Source organism: Mustela putorius, unplaced genomic scaffold (assembly GCF_011764305.1).
Source record: "Mustela putorius furo isolate JIRA1106 unplaced genomic scaffold, ASM1176430v1.1 tig00003834_pilon_pilon_pilon, whole genome shotgun sequence".
NCBI lineage: Eukaryota > Metazoa > Chordata > Mammalia > Carnivora > Mustelidae > Mustela > Mustela putorius.
This window is the reverse complement of record NW_025421987.1, coordinates 44,446,330-44,464,442: the sequence shown is the minus strand read 5'-3', so window position 1 is coordinate 44,464,442 and position 18,113 is coordinate 44,446,330. Positions and strand designations below refer to the sequence as shown.

Genomic DNA, 18,113 nt, shown 5'->3' with positions numbered 1-18,113 from the left:
ATGACCTGAGCTGAAGGCAGCAGCTTAACCAACTGAGCCACCCAGGTGTCCCTAGAGGTATCAATTTTAGTGATCTTGTTGACGAACCAGCTCTTGGCTTCACTGACTTTTTTCTATTGATTTCCTTGATCAATTCCATTGATTTATGCTCTAATTCTTATTGTTTCCTTTCTTTTGCTTTGGATTTAATTTGCTCTCCTCTTCCTAGTTTCCTAAGGTGAAAGCTTAGATGATTGGTTTTAGTTATTTTCTAATACATAAATTCAATATAAATTTCCCTCTGAACACTGCTTTCAATGTACTCCATAAATTCTGATAAACTGTATTGCCATTTTCATGAAGCTCAAAATACTTTTCAATTTCTGTGGAAATTTCTTCTTTCTCCTTTGTGTTATTTAGAAATGTATCATTTAATCTCTACATATTCAGGAATTCTGTTACCCTTCTGTTACTAGTTTCTGGTTTAGTTCCATTGTGGTCTGACAGCAGACACTGTATGATTTCTATTCTTTCACATTTGTTAAATTGTGTTTTATGGCCCAGAATGTAGTCTATCATGGTGAATGTTCCATGTGAACTTGAGAAAAATATGTATTCTGCAGTTGTTGGACAAAGTAATCTATAGATATCAATTACATCCAGTTGATTGATGGTGTTGTTGAGTTCAACTAGGGCCTTCCTGATTTGTTGCCTGCTAGATGTGTCCATTTCTGCTGGAAGGGTGTTAAAGTCTCCAACTATGATAATGGATTCATCCATTTCTCCTTGTAATTCTATTAGTTTTTGCTTTATGTAGTTTGACATTCTGTTGTTAGGTGCATACATGTGAAAGAATGTATGTCTTTTTGGAGAACTGAGCCTTTTATCATTACATAATGCCTCTATTTATCCCTGATAATTTTCCTTGCTTTGAAGTCTGCTCTTTTTGAAATTAATATAACTACTGTAGGTTTCTTTTAATTAGTGTTGGCATAATGTATTTTTCTCCACCCATTTAATCTATAGGTGTCTTGGGGCACCTGGCTGGCTCAGTCAATAGAGCAACTCTTAGATCTTGGGGTTGTGAGTTCAAGCCCTACACTGCGTATAGACATTAAAAATAAATTTTTTAAAAAAGATTTTATTTATTTATTTGACAGACAGAGTTCACAAGTAGGAAGAGAGGTGGACAGGGGGTAGGGAAGGAAGCAGGCTCCCTGCTGAGCAGAGAGCCTGATGTAGGGCTTGACCCAGGACCCTGAGATCATGACCTGAGCTGAAGGCAGAGGCTTAACCCCTTGAGCCACCCAGGTGCCCCAACATTAAAAATAAAATCTTAAAAAGAATCTATAAGTGTTTTTATAGTTAAAGTGGGTTTCTTTAAAAAAAGAGAGAGAGAGAGAGAAAGAGAACAAGAAATAGACTCTTTTAACTATTGAGCACAAATTGGTAGTTACCAGAGGGGAGGTAGCTGGAGGTATGGGTAAAATAAATCATGGGGATTAAACAGTACATTTATTATGCTGAACACCAAGTAGTGTATAGAACTGTTGTATCACTACACTGTACAGGTGGAACTAATATAACATTGTATGTTAACTATACTGGAAAATTAAAAAACTGAATAAAATAAAATATAAAGTGGATTTCTTATTGACAATATATAGTTGGTTCTTGTTTTTTGATCCATCCTGACTATATCTGTCTTTTAATCGGTACATTTAGACCACTGATGGTTAAAGTGATTGTTGATATATTTGGATTAAGGTCTACTATATTTGTTACCATTTTCTATTTGTTGTTCTTGTTTTTTGTTCTTATTTTGTCTTCTACCATATTTCTGCTTTTTATGGCTTTAGTTGAACATTTTATATGATTTTACTTTATCTTTTTTATTAAGTATTATTAGTTATACTTCCTTTTTGACTTTTTTTAGTGGTTGCTCCAGAGCTTGCAATATATATTTAAAACTAATCCAAGTCCACTTTCAAATAACATTATATTCCTTCATGGGTAGTGTACATACCTTATATAATAACAAAATAATCCTAATTCTTCTCTTTCACCTATCATTGCTGTCATTTTACTTTATATAAGCATACATAAGCAAACACACACACACACACACACACAGTTGAACCCTGAACAACATAGGTTTTAATCACATAGATCCATCTATATGTGGATTTTTTTCCTAAATACAATACGGTACTGTAAATCTATTTTCTGTTATGATTTTCTTAACATTGTAAAAAATATAGTACATAATATATACAACATACAAAATATGTATGTGTTAACTGACTGTTTATATTATTGGTAAGCCTTCCAGTCAACAGTAGGCTATGAGTAGGTTAAGTTTTAAGGAAGTCAAAAGTTATGCATAGATTTTCAGTATGTCAGGGTCAGTACCCTTAACCTCCATATTTTCAAGAGTCTACTGTGTATCAACTATATATGTTTCCAAACACATCGTTGCTGTTATTTTGAACAAACTGTCAACTGTTAGATTAAAAAAATAAAACTTTTCATTTTACCTTCATTTATTCCATCTTTTCTTTATGCAGATCCAAGCTTCTGACTTTTATTATTTTCCTTCTCTCTAAAGAACATCTTTTAACATTTCTTATAAGGTCTAATGGCAACAGATTTTCTCAATTTTTGTTTGTCTGAGAAAGTTTTTATTTCTCCTTCACTTTTAAAGGTAATTTCATAGGATACAGAATTCTAGGTTGATATTTTTTCTATCTCAACACTTTAAATTTTCACGTCTCCCTCTTCTTACACATGTGATTTCTGAGAAGTCAGAAGTAATTTTCATCTTTGTTCCTCTGTAAGTAAGGTATTTTTGTCCTCTAGATTCTGTCAAAATTTCTTTTTTTATCTTGATTCTCTTTAGTTTGAATAAGATATGTCTTATCAGTGAAAAGTAATTATCAGTAAGAGAAGTGTACTTTTGGCATTTATCCTGCTTGTTGTTCTCTGGGCTTCCTAACTCTGTAGTGTGATGTCTGATATTAATTTGGGGAAGTCCTCAGTGATTGTTTTAAATATGTCTTCTGTTCCTTTCTCTCTTTCTTCTTCTGGTATTTCCATTATACATTTATTTTATCTTTGTAGTTGTCCACAGCTCTTGGGTATTCTGTTCCTTTTTTCAGTCCTTGTGTCTTTATTCTCTTTGCTTTCCAGTTTTATGGCTTTCTATGGTTCTAACTTATAGCCCCAAAATTCTTTCGTAAGCTATGTCCAACTTACTAGTGAGCCCATCAAGGGTATTCTTCATTTCTGCTATAGCATTTTTTATTTCTAGCATTTTTTAAATTTAAGATTTCCTTTTCTCTGTTTACACTGCCTATCTGATCTTGCATGCTATCCACTTTATCCATTAGACCTCCTTAGCGTGTTATCATAGTCGTTTTAAATTCTTGATCTGATAATCCAACATATCTCCCATGTCTGGTTCTCATGCTTATACTGCCTCTTCAAATTGTTTTTTGCCTTTCAGTATGCCTTTTGATTCTTGACTGATACACATAATACTGGGTGAGAAGAACTACTGTAAATAGGCCTTTAGTAATGTGGTGGTGAAGTGGGAAAGAGGGGGAAAATAAGTATTCTATTGTCCTGTGATTATGTCTCAGTCTTTTGGTGAGCCTATGCATATGGACTGTGAATTTCCTAAGTGTTTCCCAGTTTTTTCTCCATCTGCCTCCTCCCCAGGTTGGGCAAGATGGTTAGAGAAGGATAGAATTGCATATTATCCTTCCCCCAGGTGAGTTAGGCCATAGTAATTCCAGGAGGTTAGACTCTGGTTAACTAGTTTCTCCTAATAACTGACCTTGTTAAGAACACAGTGCTCTGGCATATTTCAAAAGAGTTCCCTTTCCATTCCCCACATGAGGGGCTTTTTCCCTAAACCCCCTTTGAGAACCTAGTTGAGCTCCTGGAGGTAAATCTCACAAAATTGTGGGAGCTCCAATGACTAGGTCCCCCTAAAATTTAATTCTCAGAGCCTCCAACAACTCATCAATTTTTTTTAAAGATTTTATTTATTTGACAGGGAGAAAGAGACAGTGAGAGAGGGAAAACAAGCAGGGGGAGTGGGAGAGGGAGAAGCAGGCTTGCCACTGAGCAGGAAACTCGATGTGGGGCTTGATCCCAGGACCCTGAGATCATGGCCTGAGCTGAAGGCAGACACTTAACAACTGAGCCACCCAGGCGCCCTGCAATTCATCAGTCATCGTTCAGGTTTTCCTATCTGGAATTGGTTTCTGGAGTTGTTTCCACTCATGAATCTCTGGGATTCTGGGAATCCATGCCTCCTTATAACCTGTCTGACACTCTAATCTTAGGGCAGCAGTTTGCCCTGAATCCTCCCCTTTCTTACAGATCCAAGAAAAGTTGTTGCTTTTTCAGTTTGTTCCGCTTTTTACTTGTTGATAGGACAGATGGCAACTGCCAAGCTCCTTACATGTGGAACTAAAACCTGCCACTGAACTTTTTTAAAATGTTAACTTTTTATCCTTTTCACCAAGATGCTTACATGAGTCCAAAGTAAAGAGTCCACGGCCAACCATGAAAGGCTGGAGAAGGCCAGCTGGTCCCCCAGACAATTCCATCCCTGCTAACGTAAGGTGAATTATCCTCATTGCTCAGAAATTCAACCCTGCCAGAATCCCAGAGCTGATTGCATTCAGGGATACTGATTAATTCCTTAAAAACTTCAAAGAGAGTATCTAAGATGTCAACTGTTATGGTTTAATTCTTATAGGGAATCTCTCACATCACAGTTATTTAGAAAAGAAGAGGCTTAGTGTTCATCACTGTCAACCCGGAACTCCCCACAATTAAACAACTTTTAGACCTGACATAAATATTACCTCCAAAGTAGATGATCCACTAAGCCTGCTTTCAAAGAGTTATCAAAGATATCTATAAGGATCTCTCAATCTCATATGTTCCTCCTTTCTCATACAGAGCATTTCACTGAAAACAAGTCTGCAGCCATCCCTGAGTAAACTGACACCACACAAAGTTGCTCTCTCTAGGGGGAGAGCAAGAAATCTATTCTCCATCTGTATAAGAGCCAAAAGTATCCATGCATAGTCTTAAAAAATCAGAGGAGAGGGGCACCTGGGTGGCTCAGTCAGTTAAGCATCTGCCTTTGGTTCAGATCATGATCTTGGGATCAAGCTCTGTGTCAGGCTCCTTGCTCAGTGGGGAGTCTATAAACCTCCCCCCCACTCATGCACTCCCTAATAAATAAATAATATTTTTAAATAAATAAATAAATACTCAGAATCAGGATCATAACTGGCACTTATCTTGAGGATTACAGGCATTTGATAACATCTATTCTTAAAATGCTGTATCATTAGGATATCCTTTAAATACTTGTTTGAAAGCCAAGCCCTATCCAAATTTCTGTTCAGAAATCTGAGACCTTAAGAAAGGCTTCTTTTCCTGATCATTTCAATGATTTCTCTTGTAAACACATTATGTTATACTGACACAGGAAACAGTAGAGCAAAACAGTACAGCCCTAAAACAATACTGGAGAACTGCACACTCATCCCAGCTTTGGCCCCTGTCCTTTACTTTTCTGTCACCTTGGGCCATTCCTCTCTGGGACAAAAACCATGTTTTGTTGATCATTGTATATTGAATAACCTTGTGTATATTAGATGATTATTAAATTATGAACTTCCAGTACTCAAAAACTATTTCATAACTGATTACTTTTCTCGATAAAATACTGAAGAGTTGTTGCCAAGTAAGTGTGTGTTTCAGGGAAGCAAAGAGGATATTTAAAGCATTTTTTAACTTGTATTTTTACCAAAATGTGTAATAAGAAATACATTTTACATCATAATCATTACATATGAACATATGTATATATCTATCCAAAACAGAAATTATTAGCAAAAAGGCAATTTACCCTCAAAGTATCTGATGCTTTTGGTTATTTTCTATTTCATTTTCTAAAATGCTATTCATGACCCACTAAAATATGTCATGACTTTCTAATGATTTGTGATCTGGAATTTGAAAAATGTTGATTTAGAGAACTATCTTCTGGAAACAAATATGGGAATAAACAGAAAAAAAAATTGTAAAATAACAGTTACTTACTTGGTTGCTGCAAAAATGACATTGAATGGCATCTGTTGAAATGGAAGGAAAGGTCTGGTGGAGAAAAACAAAAACATGTGGAACTTTTTCATTGTGTGCTCTCTGGGCTTTATTCCAACTCTCATATTAGTCCCTTAAAATCAGTGAGCTTGAATATCCCGTACTGGTAATCCTCAAATCTGGACAAACACAAAATCACTGGAGAGTGGGGGAGATTTTGTTTAAAATGCTAATTACCAAGTCTAGCCCAGGAGATCCAGGAGATTTAAGATAGAGCTAATGAATCTGCATTTGTAATAAACATTCCAGTGTTTTCCCTGCAGATGGTAAACAAGCCACAGTTTCAGAAGCAATGCCTTATACCTGGGCTTCAGCTGGTCATCCGTTCCCAGCAACTTCAGTTCCCTGAGACACTGTGAAATTCGCAATGACTTAGTTCTAAAAACTACCCCCAGAAAGTCTAGGAATTGAGAATACTATGTTGAAAATTTAAGACTTCTCTAAAAAGTCAGCGTTATAAAACTTCTCTAAAGAGGTTGCTTACAAATAACAATGTGGATAACAAATTTATGTTCTCAAGAAAGCTTATGTACATATGGCATCACGACTGTTTTTCTAACCACCTAAGACCTATAGAGAGATCCTCATTTTATTTTAACCCAACTACAGGATTATCACATGAATACTGATCACAAATGAAACAAAGTGAAATTTTCGACCATGTTGGTTTTGACAACACTCACACAAAGACAGTGAATGTTGCCTATTTGTCTACTTATCACAATTTCCCATGTACTATGACTGTCATGATGAATCTGCTATATCTCATTTGATTTGATGACTTCATTTTGTTCTCAAATTTACATTCTTACTTACAGCTACTGATGTTAGGCAGATTTAGCTGGAATCCCAGATCTGCCACTTGCTAACTTAAGAGACTTCAAGCAATTTATTTTTCCTCTCTTGGTCTCAGCTTCCTTATTGATAAAGAGGGATAATATATCTTATCCTACAATTCTGTTATAAAAATTGATTATATAGAGTGCCTGCCTCGCTCACTTGGTAGAGCATGCAACTACTGATCTTGGGGTTGTGAGCTAGAGCCCCTCGTTGGGTGTAGTTTTACAATCTAAAAAAAAAAAAATGATTATAGATATAAAGCACTTAAACTGGTACGTGACACACTGCATGCACTCAAAACTGACAGCTGCTAATATTCTCATAAAAGACATTTTCTAATAATATCTGGGCTCATTTTCATTAGTAATTACTTTTTACCTTTCAAAATATTTGTAGCGATTCCTTCCAGTAACTTCAGGATCTTCATAAGTCTCTTTAGTCATCTGAAAAGACTCACCAGTTCTAAAATGAAGCAGAAAAACATTATTAAAGTCTAATGTGTCATTTTCAAATATAATTTCTATTTCATATTTTTATGTCTATAAAGTAGGAGATGCACAGAGTATCTGAGACTGAGAGCAAAGTCATCTATAACATGCATCTGACTGACCTACATCTCAGACTACATAATAATTACTTTCCCTGAGCCAGGAAACCAGGGGCTAAAAAGAAGAAGGAAGAGTAAGAAAAAAGTGGGTTTATGAAATCTCACATACAAAAATACACACTTTTAATTAATAGTATATAGGAATAACAGAGTTTTAAGAGAAACTTTTTATGTCCAGGCTGAAAGGTAGCTTTTTAAACTTACTAGGCATGATTTATAAATAATTAAAAGAATAAAGAATTCAAGAGACTTGTCTCTGAAGGTGCTTTGGCTGCAAATCTCCAAATATATATATATTTAGATATTAGCAGAAGGGTATAGTTGCAATTTCTAAGATGGATCAAAGAAACAAATTCAGTCACTTCTACCTCTACCTTTGGTGGCAAATTGTCATTTAATATATATATTCACTCCAAGCTTCTGAGAATATCTACTAACTATAATCCCATAACCTTTGCCCCTGAATCAGATCTCTTTTGGTCAATTGACCCGGGTGTAACATCACAATTGTACTTTTAAAAAATGCAGAATAAAAATTCTTAAGAAGAAAAACACATTTATTAAAAACATGATTAGCAGCCAAAGCTACCTGACACTTACGTGGTAAGCTGCCTGAGGGCTTCTCTGTGTTTCTCCTCCTGTCCTTTCCATTCCCGGCGGATGAATGGTGGGACAGGGTCTGCCTTGCTCCAATAGAGAGAATATCTTGGATAATGGATCAGGTTACTGAACATGGTTCTAAACCTGGGAACTTTTTTCTAATATTAGGACAGGCAGATAGGGAGGAAAAGGACAAAATCTTACCATCAGATTTTCTTAAAAATTTTCTTTTATTTGACAGACAGAGATCACAAGTAGGCAGAGAGGCAGGCAGAGAGAGAGCCAGGAAGCAGGCTCCACACTGAGCAGAGAGCCCAATGCAGGGCTCGATCCCAGGACCCTGAGACCATGACCTGAGCTGAAGGCAGAGGCTTTAATCTACTGAGCCACCCAGGTGCCCCACCATCAGATTTTCTAAAGCATTTTATTTATTATTATAAATTTTGAAAGGTACAAAAACAGTATATATGGCATAGAAAGAAGGGTAATTGTATATGAATAGAATATCTCTAGAAAGATACCCAAGAAACTGATGGCAATGGATGATTATAAGAAGGGGGATGAGGGACAGAATTTATTTCATACTATATATGTTTCTGTACTATTTGAATTCTTTTAACACAGGCACATATAACTTTTCCCACTGAAATAAATTAGGTTATAATGAGTCCTTTATTCACTATTAGTTAATTAATCTTCACAGTGGGCCATAAGTATCAAGATGTCTTATCCCATAGTAATCATGGCAGAGTGATTTCTGCAGAATACAAAATCCACTGGAAATCTCATGATTAGTCAGTCTGATTAGTGTGGTTAGCAAAACTAGATGGTTCAAGTTCATTAGGTGGCCTTAGTCATTGACTTACCAGTCTGTTTCGAATCAGATTAGCTTGGATAGTTGCCTGTGTATGGTCTTTCTCACTCGACACAATAAACAATGGATCTGCAAAATAAACAATAAGGTGGTATAAGGAATGGAATATATCTAGACTGAGAATAATAGCAAAAAAATGTAACTTCTTAATTGGAAAACTAATTACAAGATTTAGATATTGCCTAACTCTACAGAAGCTCATTGCCCTGTTACTCTGTCACCAGTGAGAGTCTGTTAGATGCATTTCTCCTCCGTATATTCCAAAGTCAGGAAATAGAATTAGAAGGCAAAAAGTAGGCCTGATATGTTCTCAAGCACCCGAGCATAAATACGCCATCTTTTCTTTCAGACCGCTTTCTGTTACCCAGACCACTTTCTGGGTCTAGGTGGCCCAAGAAATACTCTAAGATATATACACTAACTACGCCCCTTTGCAAGTGAAAGAAATAACACACTGCAGCACTACCTCCCATATTCAGTACAAGGGAAAGATACAAACTCTTAACAACATGTCACCTCAGAATTGATAAACATAATAAGAAAATGTCATTCTCTAATAATAAATAAATAAAATCAGCTATAATTCACTCCTTAAATTTAGAAGGATGTTGATGATGGGACAAAGTTTTTTCTCCAAAGTTCAACAAAAGGTTACCCTGTTATTGTAAGTATGGGTTTGTTAGGTATATCTTTAAAACAATGAATAATATTTATGATTTATTATGCCATCTCTTAAAATGAAATAACATGACATTAAATTCATAAGCAACCTTCAGATAGAGGTTTGATTTCCCAAATAGGTATCTCTTTAGAAACAAATACCCTGGCCAACTAGTCTATATGATTTGGCAATATATTTCTTCACAGGAATTAATAATTGTCATTGTGATTTATATGTAATTTAAATTTAATTTAATTTAGATAATGTGAGTCAATTCCTAGAGTCTAATAACTCCTCAGTTACCAAACAAAAATGATATATTGGATGCAGATTTTTAATATTCTCCCCAAGGTTGAAAAACTACAAGAGGCTCAGCTCTCTTTCATTCAAGAAAGATTTATGGACAGGTTACTATGTTCAAGGTGCCTCGAACATATCAAGAAAAAGATAAAGATCCCTGACTTCATGAGAGACAATAAACAACACAACAAATTTGCATATTATATAATATGTTAGAGGACAGTTAAGTGCTACTAAAAAAGTGGGGAAAGAGCAGGTAAGGGAAATTGGGTTGCAATTTTACACAGAATAGTCAGGGCAGACCAGGCCTCATTGAGGGATGACTTCTTTTTTTTTTTTTTAATGATTTTATTTGTTTGTTTGTTTGACAGAGAGAGAGGGAGGGAGAGAACAAGCAGGGAGAGCAGCAGAGGGAGAAGCAGGCTCCCCGCTGAGCAGGGAGCCCAATGTGGGACTCAATCCCAGGACCCAGGGATCATGACCTGAGCCAAAGGAAGATGCTTAACCTCACTGAGCCACTCAGGCACCCCAAAGGGTGGCATTTAAGGAGACCTGCAAGTGGGGAGTTGACTACAGAGTTATCTGAAGAGCATTTGAAGCAGAGGAAACAGAGCAAAGGCCCTAGGACGGCAGCATGCCTGATGTGTTTGAAGAACAGCAGAAACCAACAGGATTGAAACAGAGTGAGAGGGGCAAAACAGGGTAGATAAAAGGTCAGGCAAGTTATCAGGGGCCTAGATCACATGGGGCTTTGTGGACCACTGAAAAGACTTTGGCTTTTAATCTGAGTTAGGTGGGAAACCATTGTAAGATTTTGAAACAAGATGTGACAAAATCTGACTTACATTTTAAAATGTTCATTGTAGGGGCTCCTGGGTGGCCCAGTTGGTTAAGTTTCAGCTCAGGTCATGAGCTGAAATTGGGGTTGTGGAATTGAGCCCCACATAGGGCTCTGTACTCAGTGTGGAGTTTGCTTGGGATTCTCTCCCTTTCCCTCTACTCTCCTCCTCTACCTCTCTACACCTCTCCCCACTTATCTCATATGCTCTCTCTCTAAAATAAATAAATAAAATATTTTAAAAAATAATAAAATGTTCATTGTTGCTGCCCAGTGAAGAACAGATAGCATGGAAACAATCGAAAAGACAGGGAGACCTATTAGGAGGCTCATGCAGTGAGCCTAGAGAAAAAATGATATTGATGGCAAGAGAACTTATGAAATGGGGCAGGATTTTAGATATATTTTTAAGGTTGGACAGAGAGGACTTATTAATGGATTGGAATGGTGTGTGTCAGAAAGAGAGAGAGATGAGACAATGATGGCTCCAAGATTTTTCGACTTAGCAATGTATTGGGCTGGATGGATGGAACTGGAGGAGATTATGCTAAGTGAAATAAGTCAAGCAGAGAAAGTCAATTATCATATGGTTTCACTTATTTGTGGAATGTAAGGAATAGCATGGAGGACATTAGGAGAAGGAAGGGAAAAATAAAGGGTGGGAAACCAGAAGGGGAGATGAACCATGAGAGACTATGGACTCTGGGAAACAAACTGAAGGTTTTGGATGGCAGGTTGGGGAGGGATGGGTTGGCCCAGTGAGGGGGTATTAAGCAGGGCACATACTGCATGGAGTGCTGGGTATTATATGCAAACAATGAATTATGGAACACTACATTAAAAACTAATGATGTACTGTAAGGTGACTAACATAACATAATAAAAATAATAATAATACAAAAATAAAGTATGGGGCTGGTATCAATTGACACAGGAAAGCCTGTGATGGTGCAGGTTTTTAGGGAGAACATGAAAAGCATGCCTTAGGCATCTATTATATGTCCAAATGGAGAAATGAAGCAGGCAATTTGATATAAGAATCTAGAGTTTGGGAGAGAAGTCTGGATCAGTGATATGACTTTGGGAATCATCATCCTTAGATATACTCTTCTTCAACTGCAGCACCCAAATCCACACCTATGATTCAAGTTGAGAAGTGATGAAAACTGGGCTGATTAGGAATGATGAGACCAGATTTTATGGCCCCAAATTACAGGCTAGTGAATCTGAAGGCTGAATGAATGCACCTGTTTAAAGGGGAAAAGGCTATAGCTTCAACACATCTGATATATTAGGAATAGTATGGGACAAAGGGAAACTTTTTTAAAGATTTATTTATTTATTTATTTATTTGACACACAGGGAGAGAGAGAGAGAGAGCATAAGCAGGGGGAAGGGCAGGAAGACACTTAACTGACTGAGGCACCCAAGTGCCCCCAAAAGGAAATTTCTATTCATACTCTTACTTTAAGTGATTTAAAAGATGTCACTGGGTCTTTGGTTCCACCCATGTTGTTCATTTTAAATGAGCTTAGGCTGCATTTCTCCTAAATCTGAATAATAAATTATAAACCATTCTCCTCTTCTACCCATAAGGAGTACAAAGACATGTGATCTATAGAAACATTCCTGCCATCCATAGAAGATAATGGCATAATACTGTAGGATTTATGGCTACATTCTGCAACATACCCCACAACTGTGATCATAATCAATGCTCGAAAGGCAATAGAAAGACCTCTGAGATGCCCAGGTAATAGTACTCACCAGGTATCACTTGCTTATTCCTGGACAGGTATTAAGTACTTTAGAAGCAATATTCCATTTAATCCTTTCAAAAAGCCAATGAGATAGGCACTAGGCCTCCTTTTTATAGGGGAGGAAACTGAGGCTTCAAGAAATTAGCCACTTACTGACCGTTAGAATTTCAACTCCAATCCTTCTGGTTCCCAGGCCCAATATTATCGGAACCCCATGAATTTTATGGGTGGAAGTTTCCCACAGAAACCATGGGAAAGCCCCTCAGCCAATTTAACTGTACTGTAGAAACTGTTCTGGCAAGCCTACGAAGTTATCACAACCAAGTAATCATGAGAAGAAGTGTATAAAACCCCAAGACAGAAGGATTACTTTTAGGCAAAAATATACTAAATTGCATATTCTGGGGGGGGGGAGGAAAGAGCTTATGATATATCTAGAAAGCATTTTAAAACATTTTTGGAAGCTAGAAAAACTGTATCATATAGTTAAAAGGCTTTCATTATCAGGACTACTGTATATGTAACTATATATATATAGTTATATATACTACTGTATATATAACTAATAATGTACAGATTCAGCAAAGTGACAATGTACACTGGTCACTTCAAGAGGTACTTGAGAGACACAAAGCATTTACCAAAAAACTGAGTTAAATGCAAAATGGTATATAAATGAGGTAAAATCTACTAAGAAAATGATGTTAACTCTAAAATACCAAAAAAATGGAAGGCATCTGAATCAATCTTAATTGCTAGAGTGATCAGAAGAGTAAATATTACATTTAATGAAGGCACCCAAAGCTTCTTAGAGGAGCAAAAGCCTTGCAGACAATTAACTATGGTGAAAAGTCCATTGGGTTTGAGGGGTGGGAACAGGGGAAGCATGAAAAAGTTGGAAAGGTGTTCACGTGTATACCACTGACCACCACACCGACACTAGCACAGTTCTGTCAGGGTGGAAACTGGACCCAAGTCAGTCAATTCACTGGCTTGTCAACAATCTACGTTATTTCTCTCTTCAATTTTCAGCTAAGATACATGAGGTCTCCATACAATTGATGATGAGTTTTAGGATAAGAGGTCATGTAGACTGCCACCCCAGTCCCCATCACAGTAAGAGAAATCCATAAAGCAGTGGCTTCCTGTCAGATGGAAGAAGGAAACATATGCACAGAAAAGAGCAAAGGTTAGAGTTGATAGCTAAAATACAGGATGCTCCATTAAATTTCATATAGGCAATGAATAACTTTTCATATAAATAGATCCCAAATATTGCATGGGGCTAAAAATTTGTATTAAAATATTATTCATTGCTTATTTCAAATTCAAATTTAACTGTGCATCCTATACTTTTACTTGCTAAATATGACAACCTAAACAAGGTAAAAAAACCATAAGGTCCAAGAAATCAGGCAAAAGGGCACCACAACTTAGCTCTGACCTTCCTTGTCTTGGTTCTACTTTGTCCTAGCTAAACTATGCTTCCTGTCCATTAATAGTTGTGAGACTCTCTGTTTTATTGGAACAATCCAAACTTTATTTGGCCTGTTTTGAGTGGGTTTCTGTTCCTTGCAAGGAACATGGAAATATTTAGCAATCCTTCTGCAAGAGTGAAAGAGAGAAAGCAATACTTTTAAGGATAAAAGAGACAAGAAGCTTGATAAATTCTTTGCCTGTCTTTACTGAAGAGGTCTATCCAATTTCCAAATTACCTTTGAAACCAACGTGATGTTTTTACAGTTTACCAGACTTATTTTTACAAGATGAAACCAAGAGTGAATGAAGAAAACCACTGCCCATAATACCCAAGCAACCCATTACACAGTCCCTATACCAGGAAATGGGTAACCTCTGGATATCCATCCAAAGATGATCCTGGGAATCCTAGAGGAGCTACCACATGGTTAAAAAGCAATGCAGGGTTCAGAAGAAGAGCATGGGATCAATGAGGGCAAAATTAGAAAAATCATGTTTAATTGATTAAAATTCTTATAATAGTAAATTCAAAATTCAGTAAGGTTTTTTGTGAAGCAGCTCGCATATGTACCAACACTGATGATGATAAGCCTGCAAAACTGTATAAAACAAGTACCTAAAGAACTCAAGGAACTTAAAGATCCAGTAAAAGAAACAGAACATCAACGGACAAGCATAGTACTGAAACAAACTGGGCCTGCCTTTACTGACCCAAAAGAATCCAGCGGACATAGTTTATAAGCAATGCTCTGATGAGTAACAATAAGTTTTTTAAAAAAGATAAAACTAAAAACAAAGGTGAGATAAACTGCTACTTCTTTATATACAAAGCCAAATTTTGAGTTGCCCGGAGAATGGGAGCGGGAAGGTCATTTTTGCAGTTTCATCGTGGGGATTTGAGTGAATCTCCAACTCTGCAAATCACTGCACACTTTTCTGGATAACAAAACAGTGGGAACAGGTTTTAGAAAGACTGCTTAAGGCTGTGCAAATTATCAGGAAAAGATCGTGGCGAACAGTAAAGGCGGATGATCCGGCGCGGTGCTCAGACACGCTGAGCACACCTGGGGCTCCCAACGAGCAGGGAGAGCACCGCCACCTGGGAGCTCCGAGCTGCCCCCACCCAACAAAGGATAACCGCGGACAAGGGATCTGATCTGAGGCTCATCTTCCGCTCACCGGGCTCCTGGCTCGGTCCCACTGTCCCGAAGCCCACCTAGCTCAGGAGGCAGTAACTCAGGAGGGAAGTCTGGTGTCACCCTTACCGTACAGAAAATCATACTGTCGACTGGTAGAGACGTTGCCCCAGGCCCTCGACCTCACCCCGCACCGGGTCTGAGACACCTGCAGGTTGGCCTGGGGCTCCTCGATAGTCACCACATGGCTCATGGTGTCGCCTCTTCCCTCCGGCCAGCCGGGGACCAACTAGGGACGCATAGCTGCTGTGTGCACGGTAGCTATGGTAACCTCCTCCTCAGCCTCGAGATAAGGGGCGGGGCGAGGAGCACGAGAGGGAGGGCGGGGCGAATTCGTGGGCGGGCCTTGAAACGGAAGGGGTGGGCCTGGCGTGGGAGAGGACAGGTAGGGTCCGCAAAAGGGATGGGTGGGGCTAGGCGCTGGAGAGGAAGGTTGGGGGCGGCGAAAAGAGAAGCACCCAAAGGCGTAGGGGAGTGAAGGGCACGGGGGTTTAGAGGAAGAAAGATTGAAAAGAGGGCATTCCTGAGGCGGGGAGGCCGCTGGGCTGGGGAAAGACGTCCTACCTTCCCAAAGCACTCCCAAAACTGACGTGAGCCTTCAACCACTTACCCTGGGTTCGGTCCCGAGAGCCGGAGTCCAATGCTCAAATCCAGCAGCGTTTTGGGAATTACAGTTCACATCTTTCGGAAATCCCTGTGAAATCTTAGAACCTTCTAGAATAGTTGGGGTCTTTCATTTCGGACATCCCCTTTCTGCGGGGCTTATTCTGCTTTTTAAAACTATTAAGGAAAAATTTAAACAGGCAAAAGTGAATCCATTTTTAATAACCCTTACATACCCATCACCAAGAATCAACGCTTAACATTTTGGCAATCTAATTTCATCCCTCCCCCGACTCTATGCTTGAGTATTTTGAAACAAATCCCAGACATTATTTTACCCTTAATGTGCATCTCAAACTGATACAGATTTTTTAACTTCACATTAACCTAATTTCACATCTAACAAAATTAAGAATTCCTTCATGTCATCTAATACTCACTACATATTCAAATTAACCTGGTTAAAGCCAAATGTCATTTAATGTTTTCTTTTTCCTATCAAAAGATTAAAAAAAAAAAAAGTCTTCACATTGCATTTTGGTATAGTTCTTAAGTCTTATAACAGATTTTTTTAACACTTTCAATGATTTCCTTTACTATCTGGGATTCTTCTATTTTAAAAAAAAAAAAAAACTTTCTAGGGCACTTGGGTGGCTCAGTAGGTCTTCCTGCCTTCAGCTCAGATCATTATCTTGGAGTCCAGGATGGAGCCCCACATGGGGAGTCTGCTTCTCCCTCTGTCCCTTACCACCCTGCTTATTCTCTCTCTTGCCATCTCTCTCTCAAATAAGAATCTTTAAAAAAAAATTTTTTTTCACCAACTCATTGGTTTTCCTGAAATAGAGGGATCCTAGAAGAAACACTACATAAATGCTGTGGTTTTTCCCTTTAATTGTAAAATTTCAGAAAAATGAGTTGGTGCCTTAGCAACCTCCAATATTAACCAGTGAGGTTTTGTTTGGTTGGTATCACTAGGAATGCATACATTTTACATATCTGATGTGGTTTAATCCATAATTTATGATACTCAAATTCTGTTAGGCTAGTGGCACACCTTAGAGTTGACTGCTTTGTCCTTTTGATGTGATCCATTGACACACTGAATAAGCCTACAGGCCTACTATCCCTCTTTCCACACATACTCCTGGTTTTGTTTACTCCTAAATTTCTTAGGGATTTTACAAAACAGCCATAAGCTTTGTCACTCCCAAGCCCTTGTTCAAGCCGATTCCTTTGCCTAATATGCCTTTTCTTATTTATGCACCCCAACTAATTTAGGTATCCTTGAAGACTCAGTGCTAACTTCATGTAGTTTTCTCAAATCCCCACAAAAGAGTGAGGCTTCATTCTTTCTTCCAAAACTACAGTAGTGCCAAGAGCATGGACCACCTTGAATTAGTAATTATTGCAACTCTGCTCTGCACAACTGTGAGTTCATTGTGGATGCAGGCCTTCACATGATTATTTTGTATCTCTGAAGTTCCTGATAAATGAAAACTTAATAAAATGATTCGTAAATGAAAAATCCATCCATTTATTAAACAAATTTACTATCTACTATAAAATAGGTGTTGAAGATTCTGAGATAATTTGTACAGCTTACTGAATTATGGAGAAAACAGACACAGAAACAAAATACAATGTTTAATGGTATAATAATATTTTTTCTGTCTGTGGGCATAGCTACATTTCCCATTTTCTGTCCCTTCTTCCCAGAACGTTCCTCATCCCTGTCGCTGACTCCTCATCATTTGAGTTCTCAGCTAAAATATCCCCCCCTTAGAAAGACTTCTCCTCACTGAATCACATAAATGATCTTCAGTAGCCAACAACCAGCCTCTTCCATAAATACACTGGGGGACATTAACCAATAGAATACATCAAATGTGATGATATATATGTGACTATGTGATTGTCTTATGTAGACAGTACAATCCATTTTACTGGAGTTGCTTACTCTCTCCCTTGCTTGAAGGAAGCAAGTGGCCATGTTGGGGAATCTCACATAACAAGGAATGGAGCCTCTTGAAGCTGAGGGCAACCTCCAACCCACAGCAAGAAACCAAAACCTTCAATCCTGCCACTCCAGAAACTGAACTCTGCCAAAAACCTGAGTGAGATTAAAAGCATATCCTTCCTCATTAGAACCTTAGATAAGATCACAGTCTCACCCAGTATCTTCAC

General features: G+C 37.9%; 1 protein-coding gene across 1 annotated transcript in view; it reads right to left on the bottom strand.

Annotated features, from left to right (window-relative positions):
* CFAP91 (cilia and flagella associated protein 91) overlaps nucleotides 1-15,613 on the bottom strand; it is a 98,575-nt gene extending 82,962 nt beyond the window's left edge. Inside the window, exons 1-5 of the mRNA XM_045088428.1 lie at nucleotides 15,396-15,613; nucleotides 9,085-9,161; nucleotides 8,219-8,376; nucleotides 7,390-7,473; nucleotides 6,112-6,165 (exon numbers count right to left, since the gene is read on the bottom strand). Of these exons, the coding sequence (XP_044944363.1) occupies nucleotides 6,112-6,165; nucleotides 7,390-7,473; nucleotides 8,219-8,376; nucleotides 9,085-9,161; nucleotides 15,396-15,519 (497 nt within the window). The 5' untranslated portion in view covers nucleotides 15,520-15,613. The remainder of the gene's footprint in view (nucleotides 1-6,111; nucleotides 6,166-7,389; nucleotides 7,474-8,218; nucleotides 8,377-9,084; nucleotides 9,162-15,395) is intronic.
* Between the last annotated feature and the right edge of the window lie 2,500 nt (nucleotides 15,614-18,113).